General features: G+C 36.5%; 1 protein-coding gene across 18 annotated transcripts in view; it reads left to right on the top strand.

Moving 5' to 3' along the window:
* Window positions 1-20,936, top strand: part of cadps (calcium dependent secretion activator) — a 445,008-nt gene that overhangs the window by 224,863 nt on the left and 199,209 nt on the right. For all 18 annotated transcript variants that reach the window (XM_062969670.1, XM_062969676.1, XM_062969674.1 and 15 more), the window contains exons 7-9: window positions 3,616-3,727; window positions 13,992-14,131; window positions 17,323-17,389. In XM_062969670.1, coding sequence (XP_062825740.1) covers window positions 3,616-3,727; window positions 13,992-14,131; window positions 17,323-17,389 — 319 coding nt within the window. The remainder of the gene's footprint in view (window positions 1-3,615; window positions 3,728-13,991; window positions 14,132-17,322; window positions 17,390-20,936) is intronic.

Raw genomic sequence — 20,936 nt, 5'->3', positions numbered from 1 at the left:
AAGGCTATCCTGTAGGTAGCCTGGGCCCAAACCATGTAGAGATTTAAAGGTCAAAAACAACATTTTGTACTTTGCCAGGAAACAAATTGGCAACCAGTAGAGTGTCTTTAGTATAGATATAATATGCTCACTGTTAGATATTCCTGTAACTAGTCTAGCTGCCATGGTTTTTCTTACTGGAAGATATAAATTGATTTTACCATTCCACTCAGAGAAGGAAACTGTTCCTTTTTTATAAGAGCTAAAGTACAGTCTGCACATTGATCTGTGGATAAGTCAACACAGTTATCTGGGTTGAATTTCAACTACATTTCTAGACTTATACTTGAGTATATAGGTTAGACCAAAACAAAGGCCTGTGGGTTGAATGCAGCCTTCGAAGGTCCTTTTTCTGGCCACCACCCTAAAGTTTAGACAGGGTCACCCTAAGTCTGAAATGACTTGAAGGCACACAACAACCACAATCTTGATTAACCTATCTCATCAGCCAAAATGTTGGTTATAATTGTTCATTTTTAATATTTCATTGTTCTTTCCTTTTTTTTGTACTACAAATAAGATGTGCAATGTGCATAGGAATTTGTTCATATTTCTTCAAATTATAGTCTGGCCCCCTAATAGTCAGAGAGATCATGAACCAGCCCTCTGCTTAAAAAGTTTGGAGACCCTTGGTTTAGATTGTATTCTTCACTATTTTATTCATTACTCCTTCCTACTGAGCAAACAGGCAATGCTGGTAGCCCTGCCAATTCTATTTGCCCATTTTCCTTTATGATCTGCTGGTCGGTATAGAGAAAGCAACAAACAACACAGCAAATGGATTGACAAAATTGCTGTTCTTATGGTCCCTCTTTCCACAAAATGGAAATATTAAGGTTGTTTTCCTAGAATTTATTGAGCTCTGTGTGAGTTTCATTAAGTGAGAGATGAGGAGAGAAGAGAATTGCCTACTTTCATGAGAGCGAATATGCCATTTGTTTAAAAAGAAAGTAGCACAGCATGAAAGTTCAAGAAACAAAATTAAATGAACTGTGAAAATTATTGAAAATCTATCACCGTCATAATAAAAAGTATCCATGCCCTCCGTCTTCCTCACTTTCTTGCTCTCGAACTAGACAGAGAACGCCTGCTATGAATTGTTAAATTTAATATCTCCTATGCAACAGGGAAAGTTCTGAATTTGACCACCTAAGTAGCCTTCCTCTGAGAAAACCTTGCAAGCAAGCAGTGAATAAATAAGCCAATCTTTATACACGGCTATGTGTCTCTGTATGTGTATTCCAAGTTATATTTTCCTAGTATAGTCGCTACTTAGGATAAAGTAAATTTACATTTTAAAAATGTTACATTGTCATGTATTTACTTTTTATTTACCTACTTTATTTTTATCCTGCCTTTCTTCAAATATGGGGACTCAAGGTGTCTAACAATAATAATAAAACAATGCAAATTAAAACCATGTATTAAATATGAAAATTAAAAAAACAATTAAACCAGAGTCTGGGAGCAGCCAGCGAAAAGACCCTCTCTTTTGTTTCCACCAAATGAGCTTGAGAGGTTGGTGGGACAGAGAGAAGGCCCTCTCCAGATTATTGTACTGTCCTGGTAGATTCATAAAGAGAGATACAGTCCTTCAAATAATCTGGACACATACCATCTCAACCTGTGGGTTCCCAGGTGTTTTGGCCTACAACTCCCAAAAATCCCAGCCAGTTTACTAACTGTTAGGAATTCTAGGAGTTGAAGGCCAAAACATCTGGAGAACCACAGGTGGAGAACCACTGATATAGGGCTTTATAAGTCAAAACCATCACATCTAGACCAGAGATTTGCAACATGCTTTTCTGTGACTGTTCTGGAAGTTTTCTGCTGGTATAGAGACATTCAAGCAAGATGAGGCGTTGAAATGATGGCAGTTTGATGTAGGATTTTTTTCACACTTGAGTTTTGGAGATGATTAATACTTTACTGCTGGATTCAAAAGGAGAAAAGTTTTGATTTTTAAAATACTATATGAAGTTTTATGTTGGGATTACATTTTGGAGAAAACTGGAAATATATAATGGGGTTAATGGATTTAAGCCATAGAAATCGGAGTAATGGCATAGGAATAATGGATAATAGATATATGTTTAAATATTAATTTTTGTTATTTAAATAACAATTTCTTAGGATTACTAGAGTTTTGAAGAATTTTGTATTTTTAGAAGTGATTATTATCATCAATGATTAATACATAGATATCAGAGAATTAACTCTTTATTAACTTTCTGATGGAAAATATTTAATATTGTATAATTTGTTTTATATGTGTACTAATCAAATTTATAGATTATAGAAAGAAATATATGTTTTGCTTTTTAAAGGTAGAGGATGCTTAATTAGGATTTGGGTATAGCAGCTGTGGAAAAGATTGGCAGTCACTTTTATTCTTTCTTGTTTCTTATTTTTCAGTTTTTCTCTATTTTTAATTATTTTATTTTTCTCTATTGTTTTGTAGGATGTATGGTATCATTTCTGTAATTGTATTTCTTTAGCATTAGGAATGTTTTATTTATTAAATTTTATTCTGCATCATACAGTTCAATAAACCACTTATTCACCACCACTTATTTTATCGATACAGACTTTCTGTTTGTTTTCATGAGCAATTGAGAGTAGTGGTGATAAACCTTAAAGCCCCAAACAGTTTAGGACCAGGTTATCTAAAAGACAACCTTCTACTTCATAGATTTTTTCCAGACAAAGTCTGGTTAATATTCTGTCACCAACATATATACATTTGATGGAGTTGCAATACTCCACATACCAACATCTCCCTTCCAAAGTTTCATCAGATGTTTAGTTGAATCCTGTCCCTTTAGGTTTTAGGAGAAATCAAAAACCTTTTTTTAAAAGTAAAATTATTATAACAGTATATTGATATACTTCTGTGTGCATTGCTATATTTACATTCACAATGTTCCTTTGTGTTGGAATTTAGAAAAAATATATTCTCCTTGTGCTCTATGAGTTCTGTTGATTGACTGCAAGCTCTCACATACTCTTTCTTGTTTCTCATTAATAAAGTAGGGTAGTGGTCTTGTAAGCCTTCAAGTAATCTGTCATCCTATGGTGATCTCATGAATTTCACAAGGTTATCTTACTTAGAAATGGTTTTGCTAGTTCCTCTGAAACATAGCCTACAGCACGTGGTCTCTGTTGGGTTGTCTCTCATCCAAGGACTGAATAAGGCTGACTAGGCTTAGCTTCCATGTTCAAATGGGATTTGACCTAAATACTTTAGAATATTTAGACCATCTTATAGCAATCTTAACACATTTAAATGCATTGTTTCCTTTTTAAAAAATCAGTTTAACAAAGATATGCTATTTATTTTTCTAGCATTATTATAATATGGTACTATTGTCTTTGCTTTTAGGAGGAAGCTCCATGTTGTCCTCATTTTTAAACCACCTTAATTAAGTAACACCATGTCACTCCTGTTGCTTTTTCTTGAAATGCCTATGGTAGTTGGTGATATTGGCATTAACCTTTTTTTATTCCATGGTGAGAGTGCTGAGTTTGCAGACTTCCTTTCTTTTCTAATGCTTTTGTTGTCTTGTGTTTTCACAGCTGGGGGACTCAGGGTGACTTTAACACGACGCATGCCCTTCCAGCAGTGAAGGTGAAGCTGTTTACCGAAAGCACCGGTGTACTGGCATTAGAAGACAAAGAACTTGGGCGGGTAAGAGCAATGATGCTTCTTCAGCTTTGTTTGCAAGATGAAGAAAGCTTTCCTGGCAGCATCAGCAGTGGCAGTTGTACAAGTCCAAATCAGAAAAGAACACAGAATCTCTACCCTACAGTGATGGAAATTAGAACATTTCATATCCCATCTCTGGTGTAACTTTATAGTGGCAGAATTACAGCTGGCTAAACATGCAGTGAATGAGGGAGGAATATTTTGGCAGCTATTGGAAAAGCACATACATAAATGCACATTTGCTGAACAGGGAATATAAAAGAAGCCAAAAGCAAAAGAGAAATTTTCTGGCTGGGAAAATAGAAACTTAATTATATTTATATAAGTACAGTTGTCTGTGAAACTTAAAGACATAGCTGTATTCGTCTGGAATATCAGTATGGGAAGGAATTTTTACAGCACTTTCGAAACTAACCAAGAGAAAGGAATTGGTGGTATAAGATTTTGTAGACTAAGGCCCTATCTGCTGTTCCCCTTCCCATTTAATGCATTTTCAAACCGATATTAAAGAAAATGTTTTCACTGTGCAAGTAATTACATAGGAAATCCTGGAACTAGTTTGAGACCCATCTACAAACCACAGAGCACTGATGCGCATTATGTGCTTTCTTTCATGTCATTTTGTGAGGGTTTGTAGCCTGGCCACTGCAGTTTGAAGCTAGCTTTAAACTACATTAAATGATCAGTGTAGATGGGGCTTAGAAGATATTTTTGCAATCTGTAAAGCATTTAAAAGAATACCATATTTACTTTAATTAAAATGTTATTTCTAACAAAGAGTAGGTTGCGCATCCTTTCTAAAGTGAAAAAAGAAGAAGAAGATATAAAATTAATCCCGTAGCGACTTTGAGACTAAGAAAAAGCAATTTACAACATAAGCTTTTGTGCATTCCATTCCACTTCATCAAATACATAAGGTTACAGGAGTCCTTTGTATCTTTTCATGCTGAAATTGATTTTTTTAAAGACATTGAAGTGGTAAAACACCACTAGAAAAAGAGTCAGATAGAAAAAAGGGTCAACATGATAGTCGAATGAGTCACAAACAGTTTGCTGACAAAGTTCAAGAGAAGAAAACATTATTTAACTATGAAAAATTGACCCAGCATTTCCAGGTTGATGTTGATTATTTTCCTTATGATTTCAATGCAACAAAGTTTCTGTGATGACAACTGCAGTCTTCCTTAACTTTTTCACACCATGTCACATGAAAAACAGGAAAAAGCCAGCAATATTCTTGAAAAAAATCCAGTTGGTCCCAAACGTGCATGAACATTTTTGAGAAATAAACATAATTATGAAGTTTGTCAAAATCTGTTCATAAATATGCAAAAAATATGCAGATATCCGAAATGTATTTTGGACAGCATCTGATATAGCTGACAGATCATATCCAAAAACTTACATCAATCTTTATTTTCTTCCCATTAAATAACATACCAAGTTTGGTGACTCTGTCATCAAGCATATGGATATCTATAGCATAACAGAGAGACAGATGTACTTTAAATTATACCATTGAAGAATGTGAAAGAAATTAAAAACAGAAGAAAATATATGAGCTGTGTTCTCATTACGTAAGATATTGTTTAAAGATGCGAAGATTACACCCTATATGCTAAAATTTAGGCTCGTTCAGAATGCTTAGTGACTGATCTGTCTTAACACAATATTCTCCAGCAGCAGCAGTTGTGTTACTTTCTGTTGGCACTTTTACCTCCAACAAACCATCTTACAGCAGGTGTACAACTGGGGGAGAGGGATGAAAATGTGAGCATACAGAAAAGAGACCATCTCTAAAGACTCTTACAAATCGGGGCTGAAATCCAATCAGTGCTGAAATCTTCCAGGTATTTCATTTAGAGCAGAGGTAACATTACCTTCTTCTTCATGGTCTTTGAGACTTACACAGACGGTCTCATGTGTGCTTGCACAAGGCATCATACAAGACCTTCTATGCAAGGTAACCCCATCCACTCCCCATACGCCACAGTGGCACATTTCCCACATAAACTCTCAGTTCTTTTTTGTCTACTATTGCAATAGTCTCTTAGGAACCTCTCAGAACTTTCTCCTTCATTTTGCTGATTCATTTTTCTAATATGAATTTCATATTGTCCTTAATAGATTTTGATTTGTTAGGCATTTTTGCTTGGTGTCAGGACTTTTTTTATTCATGTGGTATTTGAATTCTGATTATGTTTTGGCCCTCACAGTTGTATGTCTTCTTGTTATGGTATCAGTTGACACATTTAAGAAGTGTTCTGGTTATGGCAGTATGATCACTGAAAAGGATGACCATTCTTAGTGCCTACATTGCTTGGGAGAAGATTTAATGAACAAGTGTATGGTCATTGTGAGACCTTTGCACTTCAGGCCCATAGAAACTGAGAGGTGAGACTATAGACATTATCACATTGATAAGGGTGCTCAGGTTGATTCACCAGCCTCCGTGGCAAATCCATGGGGCAATTGCATCGCCCTTTGCCCTGCCTCACCCATAGCAATGGTTCCCCATCACAAGTGAGGAAGTGTTGCCACTTGACTTTCTTCCGTGCTGGCCCCGTTGTTCCCTACAGAACACCTGAAACCTCCTGTGTTCTGGGCAGAGCATAGCACCACAGTAGACCAACAGAGCCCTGACAGAAGTTAGTGTGTGTCGTGTGATGGGCAGTGTGTGGCTCCGTGGATCAACTGTGCTGCAAGCGTCCTGGCAAAGACACAGATGATGATGTCCTTTAGGCACTCTTTGGGGAGCAGGTCCTGGGTGTACCTGATTGGACAGTAGAAAAAAGATCTTATAATACAGCTTCTATGAGTTCTTCTGCCCAGCTGTCAGAGTTCAGCCCGGAGAGCCTCTTGTAAATCAGCCAAGAACCCATCCAGACAGACTCTTTAATGCAGGACTTTCCACATTAAAAGGGGGGCTGTACAGACAACGTTTCTGGAAACCATGAATTAATTCACCACAAACCAGGAAAACCCTGGTTTGTGGCAAATTAATTTGATATTGGGTTTATTCCGCACCTTCCAGTAAGGCACAGGATAAACCCACTACTTCAGCTATCTGGACTGTAGTCCAGACAGCGGTCCTGCAATTTTCCGGGCTAAAACGCTCCTCTCCCCCCCCCCCCCAAACTCTCCTGGCACATCATTGTTACATGCCAGAAGAGCTGTTGGACCACCAATGGAGGCCTGGTAAGTTTTTTCTTACTTTTCAAAGCAGTTTGGGGGTCTTTTGGGGAGGGGGTGACAGTGTCTGGAAAGTTCCAGGAGAACATCTGGACACCCACCCCAGAAAGCATGTGTGTGTGGATGGGGGCCTGGGGACATTTGCGTTTTTAAAATATGAATGTTCCCGGGATAACTGTATGGGTGCAACCACCCAAAGCATACAAATGTAGTCCAGAGGGAGTCCTGGGTCAACACATTCATCAATCAGCCAAGCAAGAGGGACACAAGAGGATAAATCATAAGTCCTTTCCAATATTCTGAAGCCTGGAGATCTCACCATATTAGCTCTAGAAGGTTCTGAACCATGCACTGCACACATACATATGACCCCATTTTTATGAGATTAGAGGTGACCACTTGAAAAACTCCAGTTACAAGTAAGCAACCTGTACTTTTCCTGAGGTTGCTAAAAATTTATCTCAGCTTTAGCCAGCACAAAGTGCTGTTTTGAAGAATATTTCCCCTTTACATTATAGGATACAAGGATCTGGGGGATGCTGAGTTAACTATAGTGTGTACGTTTCTCCCCATTGCTAAGAAGGCAATGGGGAAAGGCAGGGATTTAAAATCCTCTTTTTGTGAGTCAGTTTGTTGTCTAGTACTATCAGCTGCACACACAGTGCTCTTAAATATTCCTACTCTGTTGCTTTATGACGCTTCAGTTTGCTGTTATTGATTTTTTCCCCTCACAGCATGGGACTGCACTATTTATCTTCTTAGAAGGCATAATCACCAATGAATTCTTTGTCTGCTGCTTTCTCTCCATGCATTTTAGTATGAGACCATACTGAATACTATCCTTCTCTTTCTACAATAGACTTTTTTTAAAGGTGGAGAGATTTGCAGATATGTTCACTAAAAGATGTCTTTTTCTCAGCTGTGGGAAGAATATCTCTCAGGCTGGAAAGATGGCACATCTATTTTGTTGTTTTCCCTTATGCATGAAATTAAAAGGATTACATGACTAGTTCCTTGACATTTGGAGTCATCAGATTGGAATAGTTTACATGTGTTTGGCAGTTCTTTCTCAGAGTATTATTGAAACTTGGCTTTTGTACATTTATTCTGAATTAACGTGGATGTCTTGAGGTGACAACATTTTTGTCATTAATGGAGCCAGTGTTGTGGGGTAATCCTTTCTTGTTCAAATCATATAAGTATATACTGGTGGCTTTTTTTTTAAACTGAGAGCCTTACACGCAGCCCTATATCCCAGAATATCAAGGCAGAAGATCCCACAATATCTGCTTTGAACTGGAATATAGGGCAGTGTGGACTCAGATACCCCAGTTCAAAAAAGATACTGTGGGCTATTCTGCCTTGATATTCTGGGTTATATGGCTGTGTGGAAGGGCCCGTAGGCACAGAATGTTGTAATAGATCATACTTTGTGGTCATTCATAAAGTCATTCCCTATGTTCAGCAACATAATTGGCTTCCCAAAACTAATAATACACTTGCTAGCATTAGCTTAAGAAAGTGATAATTACAATATTTATATTAGGGGGTGGAGGTTTCCATCAGGCCAAACTAAAAGAATTCAATTCATTAGTATCAATTTTTTACCTCATATTCCAGTGGTGGTGAACTTATGGCATGTGTGCTGTCATCTGCCCTTTGCTCACCATCCCACCCCTGCTCGCTGGCTCACTCGCCCACTACTCCTCACCACACTTGCTTGTTCACCCACTCCCCTGTGCTCACCCCCGTTCGCTCATCTGCCCCCGCTCGCTAGCCAATCCCTGCTCACTTGCCATCCTGCCTCTAGTTGCCCACTCGCTCATCTGCCCCTGTTCGCTCACTCACCTTCCTGCTTTCCCATCCCACCCATGCCATTCGTTTGTCCACCTACCACTGCTCACTCGCACCCCACCCCCACACACTCTGGTTTGCCATCACTGTTATATTTCACCCAGGCTGATGAAGACTTCTAGAAAAAAAATGTTGGTACTGTTATCTAGACGGACTCCAAAAGAGGACCTAGACAGAGAAGGATAATCCATTTTATCGGGGGGGGGGGGAGTTGAAGAAGGAAAACCATTTACCCCATTTTCACTAGTTATTTCTCCCCCCTTCCCCATATCATAAACGGTTCTTTCGAAGATGACATTGTTGGGGGGAAATAACAGAAAAACAGAAATAAATGGTTTAACTCCTTCTGTTCCCCTCCCCCCCCATAAAATGGACTATCCTTCTCTGTCTATCCCTCCCTTGTGCCCCCCATCTGGATAATATAACAATACTAATTTTCTCACTTTGGCCATAATAATGATGTTGTCTAAACTGCGGGTTTAGGAGTTGGCTTTCAGAGTTCAGCAAAAACTTGTATAGATTTTACGACTTGACTTTTAAAATTTTGTAATGAAACACATAATTTTTGTTGGATTCCCCTTACACCCAACATTACTTTGTATTATCAAATTAACGTCAAAGAGAAACTCCAAAAGTTGTTTTTCCTATCATCAGCGGGCATGTATCCATGATTTAGAGAGATTTTGTCCTTAAAGGTGGCTTTAAAAACAAATACCACATTCCCTTAATGCATTGTTACAATGAAACAATAGCAAAGTGGATGCAGACAAAGGTTCATTTTCATTTTATCCAAGAGCGTTTTGCAATCATTTAAGTCTTCAAATTAAAATAAACCAATTTTTGCAAATTAAATGAGGAAGGATATACCATCTTAAGGGAAGTGGAATGAAGCTGTATGTAAAGAAACATGTTTGCTTGCAATTTTGTGTTTGGAAATAAACATCATTTTGGTTTTATGTCAATTTTGGTGCTTCCAGTCTATATAAGCATAGCTAGGAAAAGCATATATAGTAAATCTCCAAGAAATGAGATTTATTACATGGGCCCTCCTTGGTGCCTTGCCATTGGGACCAATACATGTTGGTAGGTCTTGCCTGCTATGTCATCATAATTGTGGAGTGCCTCTCCTCAAAGGCCTTAGGTAAAGGTAAAGGTTTTCCATTGACATTAAGCCTAATTGTGTCCAAGTCTGGGGATTGGTGCTTATCTCCATTTCTAAGCCGAAGAGTGGGCATTGTCTGTAGACACCTCCAAAGTCACGTGGCTGGCATGTCTGAATGGAGCGCCGTTACCTTCCCGCTGGAGAGGTACCTATTGATCTACTCACATTTGCATGTTTTCAAACTTTTAAATTGGCAAAAGCTGGGGTTAACAGCGGGAGCTCACACCACTCCCCAGATTTGAACTGCCTACCTTTCGGTCAGCAGCTCAGCAGTTTATCCTGCTGCACCACAGGGGGCCAAAATGGATATTTTTCTGGCACCAAATTGAAAATTATGAACAGCATATATGACCAAAGTCCTAGACAATTGGCAAGAAGAACAATTTCCATTTTTATATGACATAGAGAAAGCACCTTTGAGAGATCTTATTGGCATGCCACAGAGATTCTGGTGAGTCACTGAGACAGAAATGCTGTCCAAATGTGTAAGATTCAAGTACCTTTTTATATTAAAATGCCAGATCATTTTAACCATGCCACTTAAGCAGGTGGGAGGAATTAATATGACATGTGACAGACTAGATCTCTGGAAGTGAGGGATAGCTTTGTGTTGATTTCTGTAGCACTGGAGTTGCATATTTAAACAGCAGCCAGTGCTTGAGTTATGATCTCATTATAGAAATAAAAAGTTAGTCTGTTGAATCAGCAGCAGTGAACGCTGAAGATCAATGCAATATTAGGAAGATGAAATTTACTGTCAGTATTAGGCAAATACAACTAGTCAGGGGAAAAAGATAGAAGCCATCTCCAGTAATGAGAATACATGCACTTAAACTTTAATGCATTAGGACAAAATTAATCTTGGTGCAGAATAATAAGAAGCTTAATAATGAGATTTTACCTCCTGAGTCATTGGAACAAGTTGAACTGGAAAACACAGTTGTCAAAGTTTAGAAGTGAGCAATCGTAAAACCATCAGTTTACTCTTTGCCTCTATTAAAAAAACACACACACACACACAAATGGAAACATAATAAATAATCTGTTTGAAGAAATGCATTAATGAAACCTTGGCTGATTTTTCTGATTAAATTCATTTTTCAACATGTCAAAGTGGTACCTGAATCAGCTCCATAAACTTGCTTTCCTTTTATTTCCTTAATGTTTTCTTCACATTCATAGCTGCTTCTCCTTTCATTAGCTGCCAGACTAGAATAAAGCTGTGTGTATTTAACCCAATAAAATACTTGAGTCTTCTCATGAAAGATGCATCTACACTGTAGAATGAATGCAGTTTGACACCATTTAAATGGCCATGGCTCAATGCTATGAGATCCTGGGGACTAGTTTGTTACAGAACCAGCACTCTTTGGTAGAGAAGGCTAAAGACCTTATAAAATGATAATGCCTACGATTCCATAACATTGAACCATGACAGTTGAAATGGTGTCAAACTGCATTCATTCTACATTGTAGAGGCACCCTGAGTGTGAACGTAATTGCTTTTCACCATTTTATTTTGCAAGATCATGGTGCTATTTTAATGGGTTTGTTTGATTTCATTTGACTTCATTTTTCTAGAATGTAAAATAAAAATGCTGAAACCATTTACTGCATTAGAAAGAGCACTATTTGGACCAAGAAATATGTATATGTATAGGCTCCTTCTATTTAAAAAAAATGTCTTGTGGGAAGAACAACTTAGCGTAGAGATGTAAATATTTACTTATTTCATGTTGTGTGCCAGAATAAAAAATAAATCAAAAGTGTTCTTCCTGATGAACAAAAGATTGTGAAAGTATGTAAACATTTTTTGTATTTTGTTTGTTTATTTGTTTATATGTATTGTTTTTCAGAATTTCATATATTTTTTGCACATAACTTCTTCATACACAGACACATATGGACACCCATCCTTTCCCACGATTTGGGGGGGGGGGGGGTTTCACTTCTGACAACAATATTGTTTGTATGCTGTTTTTAAATATAGATAGATAAATATTATCTTATATTTCGTATTGTGAGTAAATTAGTACATTTAATACATACATACACATTGTTTATCTATTACCACATGTCTCCACCCTCTTCCATTCTATATTATCTACTTACTTATTTGATATATCATCATTCTATTCACTCTTTTTTCCCCTCCCTCCCCAAACTCATACCACAATTTCCATTAGAACTTTAACTCCATCCATAAGCTCAGCTTTTCCCATCTCTGTACAATATAATTATATTGGCTTCGACTCTTTTTATCCATTTCAAATATATCAAGCATTTCTCTATAATTTTCCTCATTTTATCTTCCTTCTTATCCTCACAAGTTACATTTGCAATAATTTCTGATTGGACCTGATCAAACAAATAATTGTTCCAATTTACCATATTCCATTTTTTTCATCTTTTCAACCCCAAGCTATTACGGCCTTCCCTGCAAGAATCATCACTGAATAAATCTTGATATTTTACATTGATCTTATTGTTACCTAATATTCCCATCAACACCAACTCCATATTTACTTGAAGTGCTATTCTAAATATTTTCTCCATTTTTTCCGTTATTTGTTCCCAAAATGTTTTTGCCTTTAGACATTCCCACTACATATGAGCGTACCATCTTTTGCTTAATCCACAGTACCAACATGTTGAACTTTTACTGCTAATCATATTTGATAGTTGTGCTGGGGTACGGTACCATTTACATATACATTTCCTTTCCATTTCTTTGTACTTCTCTATTTTGATTTTCCTGGCCTCTCTTTTTAAGTCCTCTCTTATTTGTCTTTTAAGTACCCCTTCTTTTTGCCATTTATCTTGTAATGTTCTTATGATATATTCCTCATTTTTGATCATCTCTTTGTATATTACTCCAACCAGCCCTTTCTCTGAAATCTGTGCTTTCTTGATTATGTCTTCCATCATATTCTCCTTAACTATACATTCACCATATTTTCCTTGTTTTAATTTATTATATAATCCTAGTATCTTAATCCAAATTTTGTCTCCCATTTTATCTATTATTCTGTTTATAGGAATGAGATGGCCATTAATATCATATAAATTTTTAATCCTATCGTATCCTTTGTCCTTCACTTCTCTCCACCAGCAAGAATCAAACTCCTTCTCATTGAGACATTCAATTGGGGTCCATTTTAAAGATTTCTGGGGCCTCTTGTTCTTTTAATGCTTGTTTCCAAAGTCCTTGTAAAGATTCCAAAGCTTGCCTCTCTCTTATTAACTCCTTCTTCTACCCTAAACCATTTATCTCTTTTCTCTCTCATATTTTCAAATAATGGTTTTAACTGGAATGCTTCATAGTATCGTTCCGAGTTTGGAATTCCCCATCCCAGTTTTTCCTGGTGTGTACAGTATATTTTATTTGGTATTCTAGATTTCTTCTCTCATGAGATCCATTTCTTTATAGTCCTGTTCCAGATATTAAATTGTCCTTTTTTAATTTCCATGGAAGAACTTGGAATAGGTATAATAATTTTGATATCAGGAACATTTTAGTCACTTTTATTTTCCCTAAAGTACCCAGATTTTTCTTTTTCCAATTTTTCATATTGTTAGAAATTTTCTTCCATGTCTATTTATAATTGATTTCTAACATCTTTTCCATATTCTTGTGTATAGTCACCCCCAAATATTTATTTTCATCTTTCCCATACCTATTTCTGTTATATTATCTATTTTTCTTTTTTCTTTTTGTTTACCCTCAAAATACATAATTTCTGATTTCTTTATATTTACTCTCAATCCCGTATTTTTTTTCAAAATCTGTTAGTATGATTTTTATTTCTCTTTATTGTTTGTATGTTGTTAACCACTTTGGGTCTTGGTCATGAGAGAAAATTGGAGTAATAATAATGCTAATAATAATACTGTAATACCTCTCACAGCGGTATGCTATTTCTGATATGATACGTTTGTATAACTATGGGATCTTCATAGGAATATTCTTTAATTTTCATCACACTTATGTTTTCTCTAAACCACAACACATTAACAAACTGCCTTTATCACATTCAGGTTGTTCTTCATCCTACGCCAAACAGCCCCAAACAATCAGAATGGCACAAGATGGCTGTTTCCAAAAATTGCCCTGATCAAGACCTGAAAATCAAACTTGCAGTCCGAATGGATAAGCCACAAAACATGAAGCATTCCGGGTAAGTAGTTCTGCAGTCAGCAGTTGCTATATGTTTTCTTGATTTTCAGTTTAAAAACATTTTGTCTTTTAAAAAAATAATCATTTGACAAGATCCAAACATGTGAAGCCACTTGTACTGAGTGACTTGAGAGGCATTTTCTACCCCCATGGGAATTATAATGTATTTTTAGACATGAAAATGCTACAAATTCAAATGTGTGTTTGTCATTGTGGAATGAAGGGTACTCCAAATATCAAGCTATTCAGAGCAAAAATCACACGTTCACTTGGGATAGGATATTTGTTATCAAACATTCTTTTTAGCAAAAAAAATCTAATATTACTACTATACATTGAGCATCCCTTATCCCTCCTGTGTCAAAAGGAAGGAGGTCATTACTCCGTTTTATACAGATCCACAGAGCTTGAAGAAGCTCAACTATATATCCATGAAATAAAATAAAAATGTTTTTACAACTACATCTCCCAGTACAGTGGATGTGGCTCTTAATGAGACATGCCGCATTATCACAGAACATCTATGCCCTACACCACTGGAGAAATTATACTGCTTAGCCGGTATTGCAACATCTGACAACCATCAGGAAGTAGTTGCCTTTAATGAAAGGACCAAGGCAGTGATATCTCCGGCCCATTGTCTGTTTGGATACCAGCCAGCAAGCCAATGCCTTAAATCAAGAAATAACTTCCTAAGATCTGCAGAGACACTTACAGGAACACTTCAGCAAGTGAGAGTCCAAAAGTGGTAGGTTAAAGCCCAGAACCTCAATCCATAGCTGATACTGGATGAGAAACTCCATCTTGGGCACACAGAAGACTGGGCAACTTGGAAGGCACTGAACAGACGGCGCTCTGACACCACCAGATGCAGAGCCAACCTTAAAAAATGGGGCTACAAAGTGGAGTCCACAACATGTGAATGTGGAGAAGAGCAACCCACAGACTGTTTACTACAATGCGGTGTTAGCCCTTCCACATGCACAATGGAGGACCTTCTCACAGTGACACCAGAGGCACTCCAAATGGCCAGCTTCTGGTTAAAGGAAATCTAGTATAATGTCAAATTTTAACTTCGTTTGTGTGTTTTTTTAAATACATTATAACTGTATTTATATCAATTCGCTTCTGACGCAATCAATAAATAGTATAAATGTGAACATTTGTATAGCACTCATTCCATAAAGTATTTCATCAGGCTGTATTTCTGTCAGTATTTCATGTTTGTATTTCAGTGATCACCATTTCAGTGATCACCATATAGGTAATTATACCAGTGCTAATTATACCAGTGAATTAGCACTGGTATAATTACCTATATCCTAATAATAATAATAATAATAATAATAATAATAATAATAATAATAATAATAATACTTTATTTATATCCCACCACCATCTCCCAGAGGGAGTCAGGACGCCTCACAATGCACTCAAGGTGTGACACAAAATACAAAATACAACAAGTGCAGAACAAAACATAGGCAATAAACAGTCAACACAACATCTTAAATTCACAGTACCTCCTGGTAAAAACAATAAAATACAGTAGTTCTCAACCTGGGTTCCCCAGATATTTTTGGTCTTCAACTCCCATAAATCCTAGCCAGTGGGAGTTGAAGGCCAAAAACATCTGAGGACCCCAGGTTGAGAACCACTGAGAGTAAATGTATGACAAAGTAAAAATGAGAATTCTAAGCAGGTTATACTCGCTATCTTGAGAATTAAATTATACTTGTCTTCCATGAAACAAGTGGAGTACCATTGTGTAAGCGAATACTTCCACCACATTTTTACCATATAGGAACAAATAAATAAGGCTAAAAGTGTGACTGTGTGCCATGTTCTTAAACATTTAACATTATCAATTTAGAATCAACCAAGCCATGACATTCATTTTTGGAAATTGCTTGCAGATACCTAGAATAAATAGCTGACCAACTGAAGATTTAAGATTATTCCCTGTGGAGATTAATTCAGCACTGATCTTTCATTTGCAAAAGAAGCTAATTAGCTTTAGCTGTTTGTCACATTTCCTTTTGACTCACAGTTAATTCTGAAGTCTTCAGTACATTCAAATGATTAAGCCATCTGCCCTGTTCTTACAGATTTGATGCTCCAGACCTCTATGAAGTCATTTACAATTTACCCTGGTAACTTCATAGGACTTCTGATCAATAAATAACGCACCCCAGAATGTCTCTGCTAAATTATGCACAAGTGTACAGCATGCAGGCCAAATGTTTGTCAGTTTTATCTGCATAGACTTGGTTTGATTTAAACATGACACCAGGCAGGCAAGAACTGTCCATGTTTCCATGTGTCCAGCATCTAATTTAAACTGGGCCTTCAACTGCTTTTTCTGCACTGAAGTACATTGCCTCTAACCCTCTACATTATGTATATATACAGTATGTCCATCTCCTTTGAAACTGTCTCATCTTTTTCAAAATATCACCCAGTGCAACCTGTTGCCACAATACGCTCCACAACTTGATTCCTTGCACCCTCTGAACTAACATAGCTGGTGTGTTGCACCTCCTGGTGCCAAACAAGTTATGATGACAATCTAATCTGACAAAGTAGATCAAATAATAAATTTAGAGCTGAGCAAAAACAGAATTTTTTTGTATTTTTTCCTCAATATCCCTTCCCTGTGCTCTCTCACACACACTGTACTGCGACCAAGAAGGTTAACAGCATAGCTCCTTCCAAACACCAATTCAGATTAAGGTCTGTGATTTCTGATTTTACTTTCAACTGACTTTGCAAGATCATGACATTTCCAATTTTGACTGACTACATGATATACGGTCCATGGTATACAGCTATATAAAAAAAAAACCCAAACAAATCTAAAATAACAATAATATCAATGGTCAATATAATTACTTTTATTTTATATATATATATCCTTCTACAGATAATACAATATTTTAACAAGTTTATTGTATTATATTAACCAGTGTTACTCATGGTACAGAGAAAATATATCAATTGATTAATTGATATCATTTATATCCTGCCTTCCTAGAGAGGACATATTTTGTTGGCCATGGGTACATGAAACCATGGGTATCAGTGCTAAGGATACAGGGGCCACACTGTAACTATTACCTGTAACTCAACATGAAGTTATACTTATTCATAGATTTCTTTTTCCTAATGAAATCACTTCTGCTCCTTTTTCAGTTATTTGTGGGCCATTGGCAAAAATGTCTGGAAGAGATGGAAGAAAAGGTTCTTTGTGTTGGTCCAGGTAATCTTTCAGCTCTAAAAGTGTTCTTGATTTAAAAAAAAACAACATGCTGATGTCATGCAAAAACTTTGTTAGCTCTACCATATATTAAGACCTTGTAAAATACCTTTTCCCCCGTTGTCTGTGAAAAATTGAAATAAGAGAATGGACAAAAGGAGTATAGACCTCCTACAAAAGAGACAAAACTTCAATTCCTGAGTATACTAAAGCTATCAAATATTAGAAGAATTGGGGAAAGCGAATGGTGAGATCTGGTACAACATGAGGACTACTAGCAGGAGCTCTACAATTCAAATTCTTCCCACCATATAAACACTTACTAATAAATTCATTAAGGAGTCTCAAGCAAGCCACTGTTTATTGTCGAAGGCTTTCATGGCCAGAATCACTTGGTTGTTGTGTGTTTTCCGGGCTGTATGGCCATATTCTAGAAGCATTCTCTCCTGACGTTTCGTCCACATCTATGGCAGGCATCCTCACAACCTCTGAGGATGCCTGCCATAGATGTGGACGAAACTTTAGGAGAGAATGCTTCTGGAACATGGCCATACAGCCCGGAAAACACACAACAACCTAGTGCTGTATCAACTCAGTCAACATATCCCAAATGCTTTCCATTTGCTGTTCACATATTGGGCCATGTCTGCAGAAGAAAAGTTTACTGCATATGTTTTCCCAATTATCTGCTGTCTGCACCAGACATCCTGGAGAGTGGCTGCATGCATTCAGTATGGTTCTTGTAATAAGACATGCTCCTTTTCCAACAGAGTTGGGAAAAGTTTTACATAGATAGAGAATTATTTATGTTCAATGCAGTATGTCCACTCACACACATACATCCAACAAAAGGCAATGGTGCTAATTGGTGAGTAAATTGGGAAGATGGTAATCTGAATATGAACATAGTAGCAATAAATTACTCTACCAGCAGCAGAACCTGCCTGAGTCACATTGTTTACCATTGTTGATGGTAGGATTTATTCTTTATAAAATCCTTTCTACCACCAATTGTAGGGTATAAAATATTCCGGACAGTTGAATCACATTTCTCTGCACTATAGATCAGGTGTATGTTATAATGGGGCAAGAAGAAATACTTCTGAAATGCAGGCAGCTAGAAATGTTTATTAGATGCTATTACAAGAATTTTTTATATGAATTCTTCCATTTATGTCCTGTTTTATCCTTATAAAAGCCCTTCTATATAAAGTGATAAAAATGTGGGATTTATAGCACGGAAGAGAAAAAGAAGTTGGGACCATCTGTCCTTTTTAGATGCATTTAATATGGTCCATTACTAAATATGTCTTATTTTAACCTATTCTCAGTCGTAATATCTGGCTTTAGCCATTCAACCCATATTGTCCCTTGATGTTCCTCATATCCTTTGTCCTGTTGCTAAGATGAATTAACTGTGTTAATATGTCTTCTAAATTTCAAAGTAAATACAACACTGTAACACATACAGAAACACTTTTGCTCATCACTTAATGAAATATTTAATTTTATGAGGCATGCATTTTATTTTGCTTCCTTGATTAATTGGTTTTTAAGATTCATTTTCAATCTTTTTATGGATTTTTTTTAGTTTATATCTATCCACATTGTATGATGGCTATAACATTTCTACACTGGGGAAAGCATCATAGGTTTAAATAAGATTTATTTTTAATTACATATATAAAATTCAGTCAGTATGGAGCTTGTTTTTTCTATTTAATTATAATCAATGAAATTAATCAGTTGCCTCTGTAAGGGAAATTGTAATCTTAAGTACTGGTTTCAGAGCAGAGATTGTACTATGCAACACAAATTTGTACATATTTTGTAATTGTGCTCCTACTCCACCTATAATATGGTTGATGAGTTTGAGAACTGTGATTGGTAAAAGTTATTTTCAGAGGACTCCAGATGCTTTTGATTATCACTTCTTCTTCTGATGGTCAAGGACCACAAAGACATATGTGATCCTAATACTCTGAAGGTGTCAGATCCCACATAATCCTGGAAGCCAAGCAGGATTGTCCTGTTTAGTCCTTAGATGGGATACTGCCAATGAATACTGGGTGCTGTAGGCTGTATTACAGAGGAAGGAATTGGCAAAACCACCTCTGTGTATTCTTTACCGAGGAAAACCCAATGAAATTTATGGGGTTGCCATTTGTCATCAGTCGACTTGAAGGCACACACGCACACACGAAGCACTAAAATAGCTGACTTATCATCTTCTACTTGTGTTGTGTGACTATAAAATAAAGACTATCTTTGAAATAATGTTCTGCCTAACAGAAGGTTGTGAACATGTATACAGAGCATTTGAAACATTTCTTATGTATGCTGAAAGTTCTACAGAAGTTATAAATAACAACACTGACCTTTTAATCATATTTAAATTCTAGAGACATTACTTATTTTACTTAGCAAGTAAAGAGATGAATTTCTTAGGAAAAACATCAGTGGAGAACTTCTTAAAAATAAATTGATGTATTTACTTATTTATTTATTTATTTATTTCCAACATTTATATCCCGCCCTTCTCACTCGAAGGGACTCAGGGCGGCGTACAAAACTGGCAACAATCCGATGCCTACACATAATTAAAACAGCAATGAAAATCCAATAAAACAATTAAAACAATATAAAGATATAAAACATATGATTAAAATCCATTCCTCCAAAATCCTCGTGCTGTAGCCATAAATGCTTAAACCAGCCTTCTTCAGTCCAGAAGTGTAAAGCATAACTCCTGTCCTCCTTTACCAGTATCACTGGTATACTTAGATGACGCTTAGTGTCACCGGTTATGCTATCTGGTCAATACTGTAGTTTGAATGCATGTCAGAATTGTTAAACTTGCCGATATCCCTTCTTAAGGCTAAGTCCCAAATAAAGTAAGTAAAAGTAAGTATGTAAGTAAAAGTTTATTTGTATACTGCCCTCTCTCCTGAAAGGGACTCAGGGCGGTTTCCAATATAAAATCAGCATAAAACATTGTACAATAAAACACTGAAAACACTATAAAACGCTATAAGAATTAAAAACAAAAACAAAACATAACAATTGACTAAAACAATCACATAAACAGAAGGAATATAATCACTCAAATAACATGAATCTGCAAAGAAAGAGGAAAAAAGACCACTGGGATGGAGGAGAGGATGGCCTGGAGGGACCACTAGAACTAAAATACAATGTTATATTATTCTAAGATGATTTCGGGCAGAGGAATATAGTGCAATGTTTCAAGTCAAAGAGATGGCCTGTGCAACTACTATAGCTAAACTAACTAACTAGCTAGCTAGCTAACTAGCTAACTACTACTAAAGTAAACACTTTGACTCAAAAACTGAAACGCAAAGCAAAATTTATGTAACTTCAATTGATTTAATGGCTCTGCTGTAGCTGGGAGTAGCAATCAGCAATATATAATTTTTCCCTTGTTGAACACTAAAAAACAGATAATATTTACTTATTTATTTAATTATATTCTGTTTTTCTCCTATATGGGACCCAAGTTCTCCCATACTCTCCCATGTGGGATGTTGTT

This window comes from Anolis carolinensis, chromosome 2 (assembly GCF_035594765.1).
Source record: "Anolis carolinensis isolate JA03-04 chromosome 2, rAnoCar3.1.pri, whole genome shotgun sequence".
Classification (NCBI taxonomy): Eukaryota; Metazoa; Chordata; class Lepidosauria; order Squamata; family Dactyloidae; genus Anolis; species Anolis carolinensis.
The sequence above is the reverse complement of the archived record's forward strand: the minus strand, read 5'-3'. Positions and strand labels throughout refer to the sequence as shown.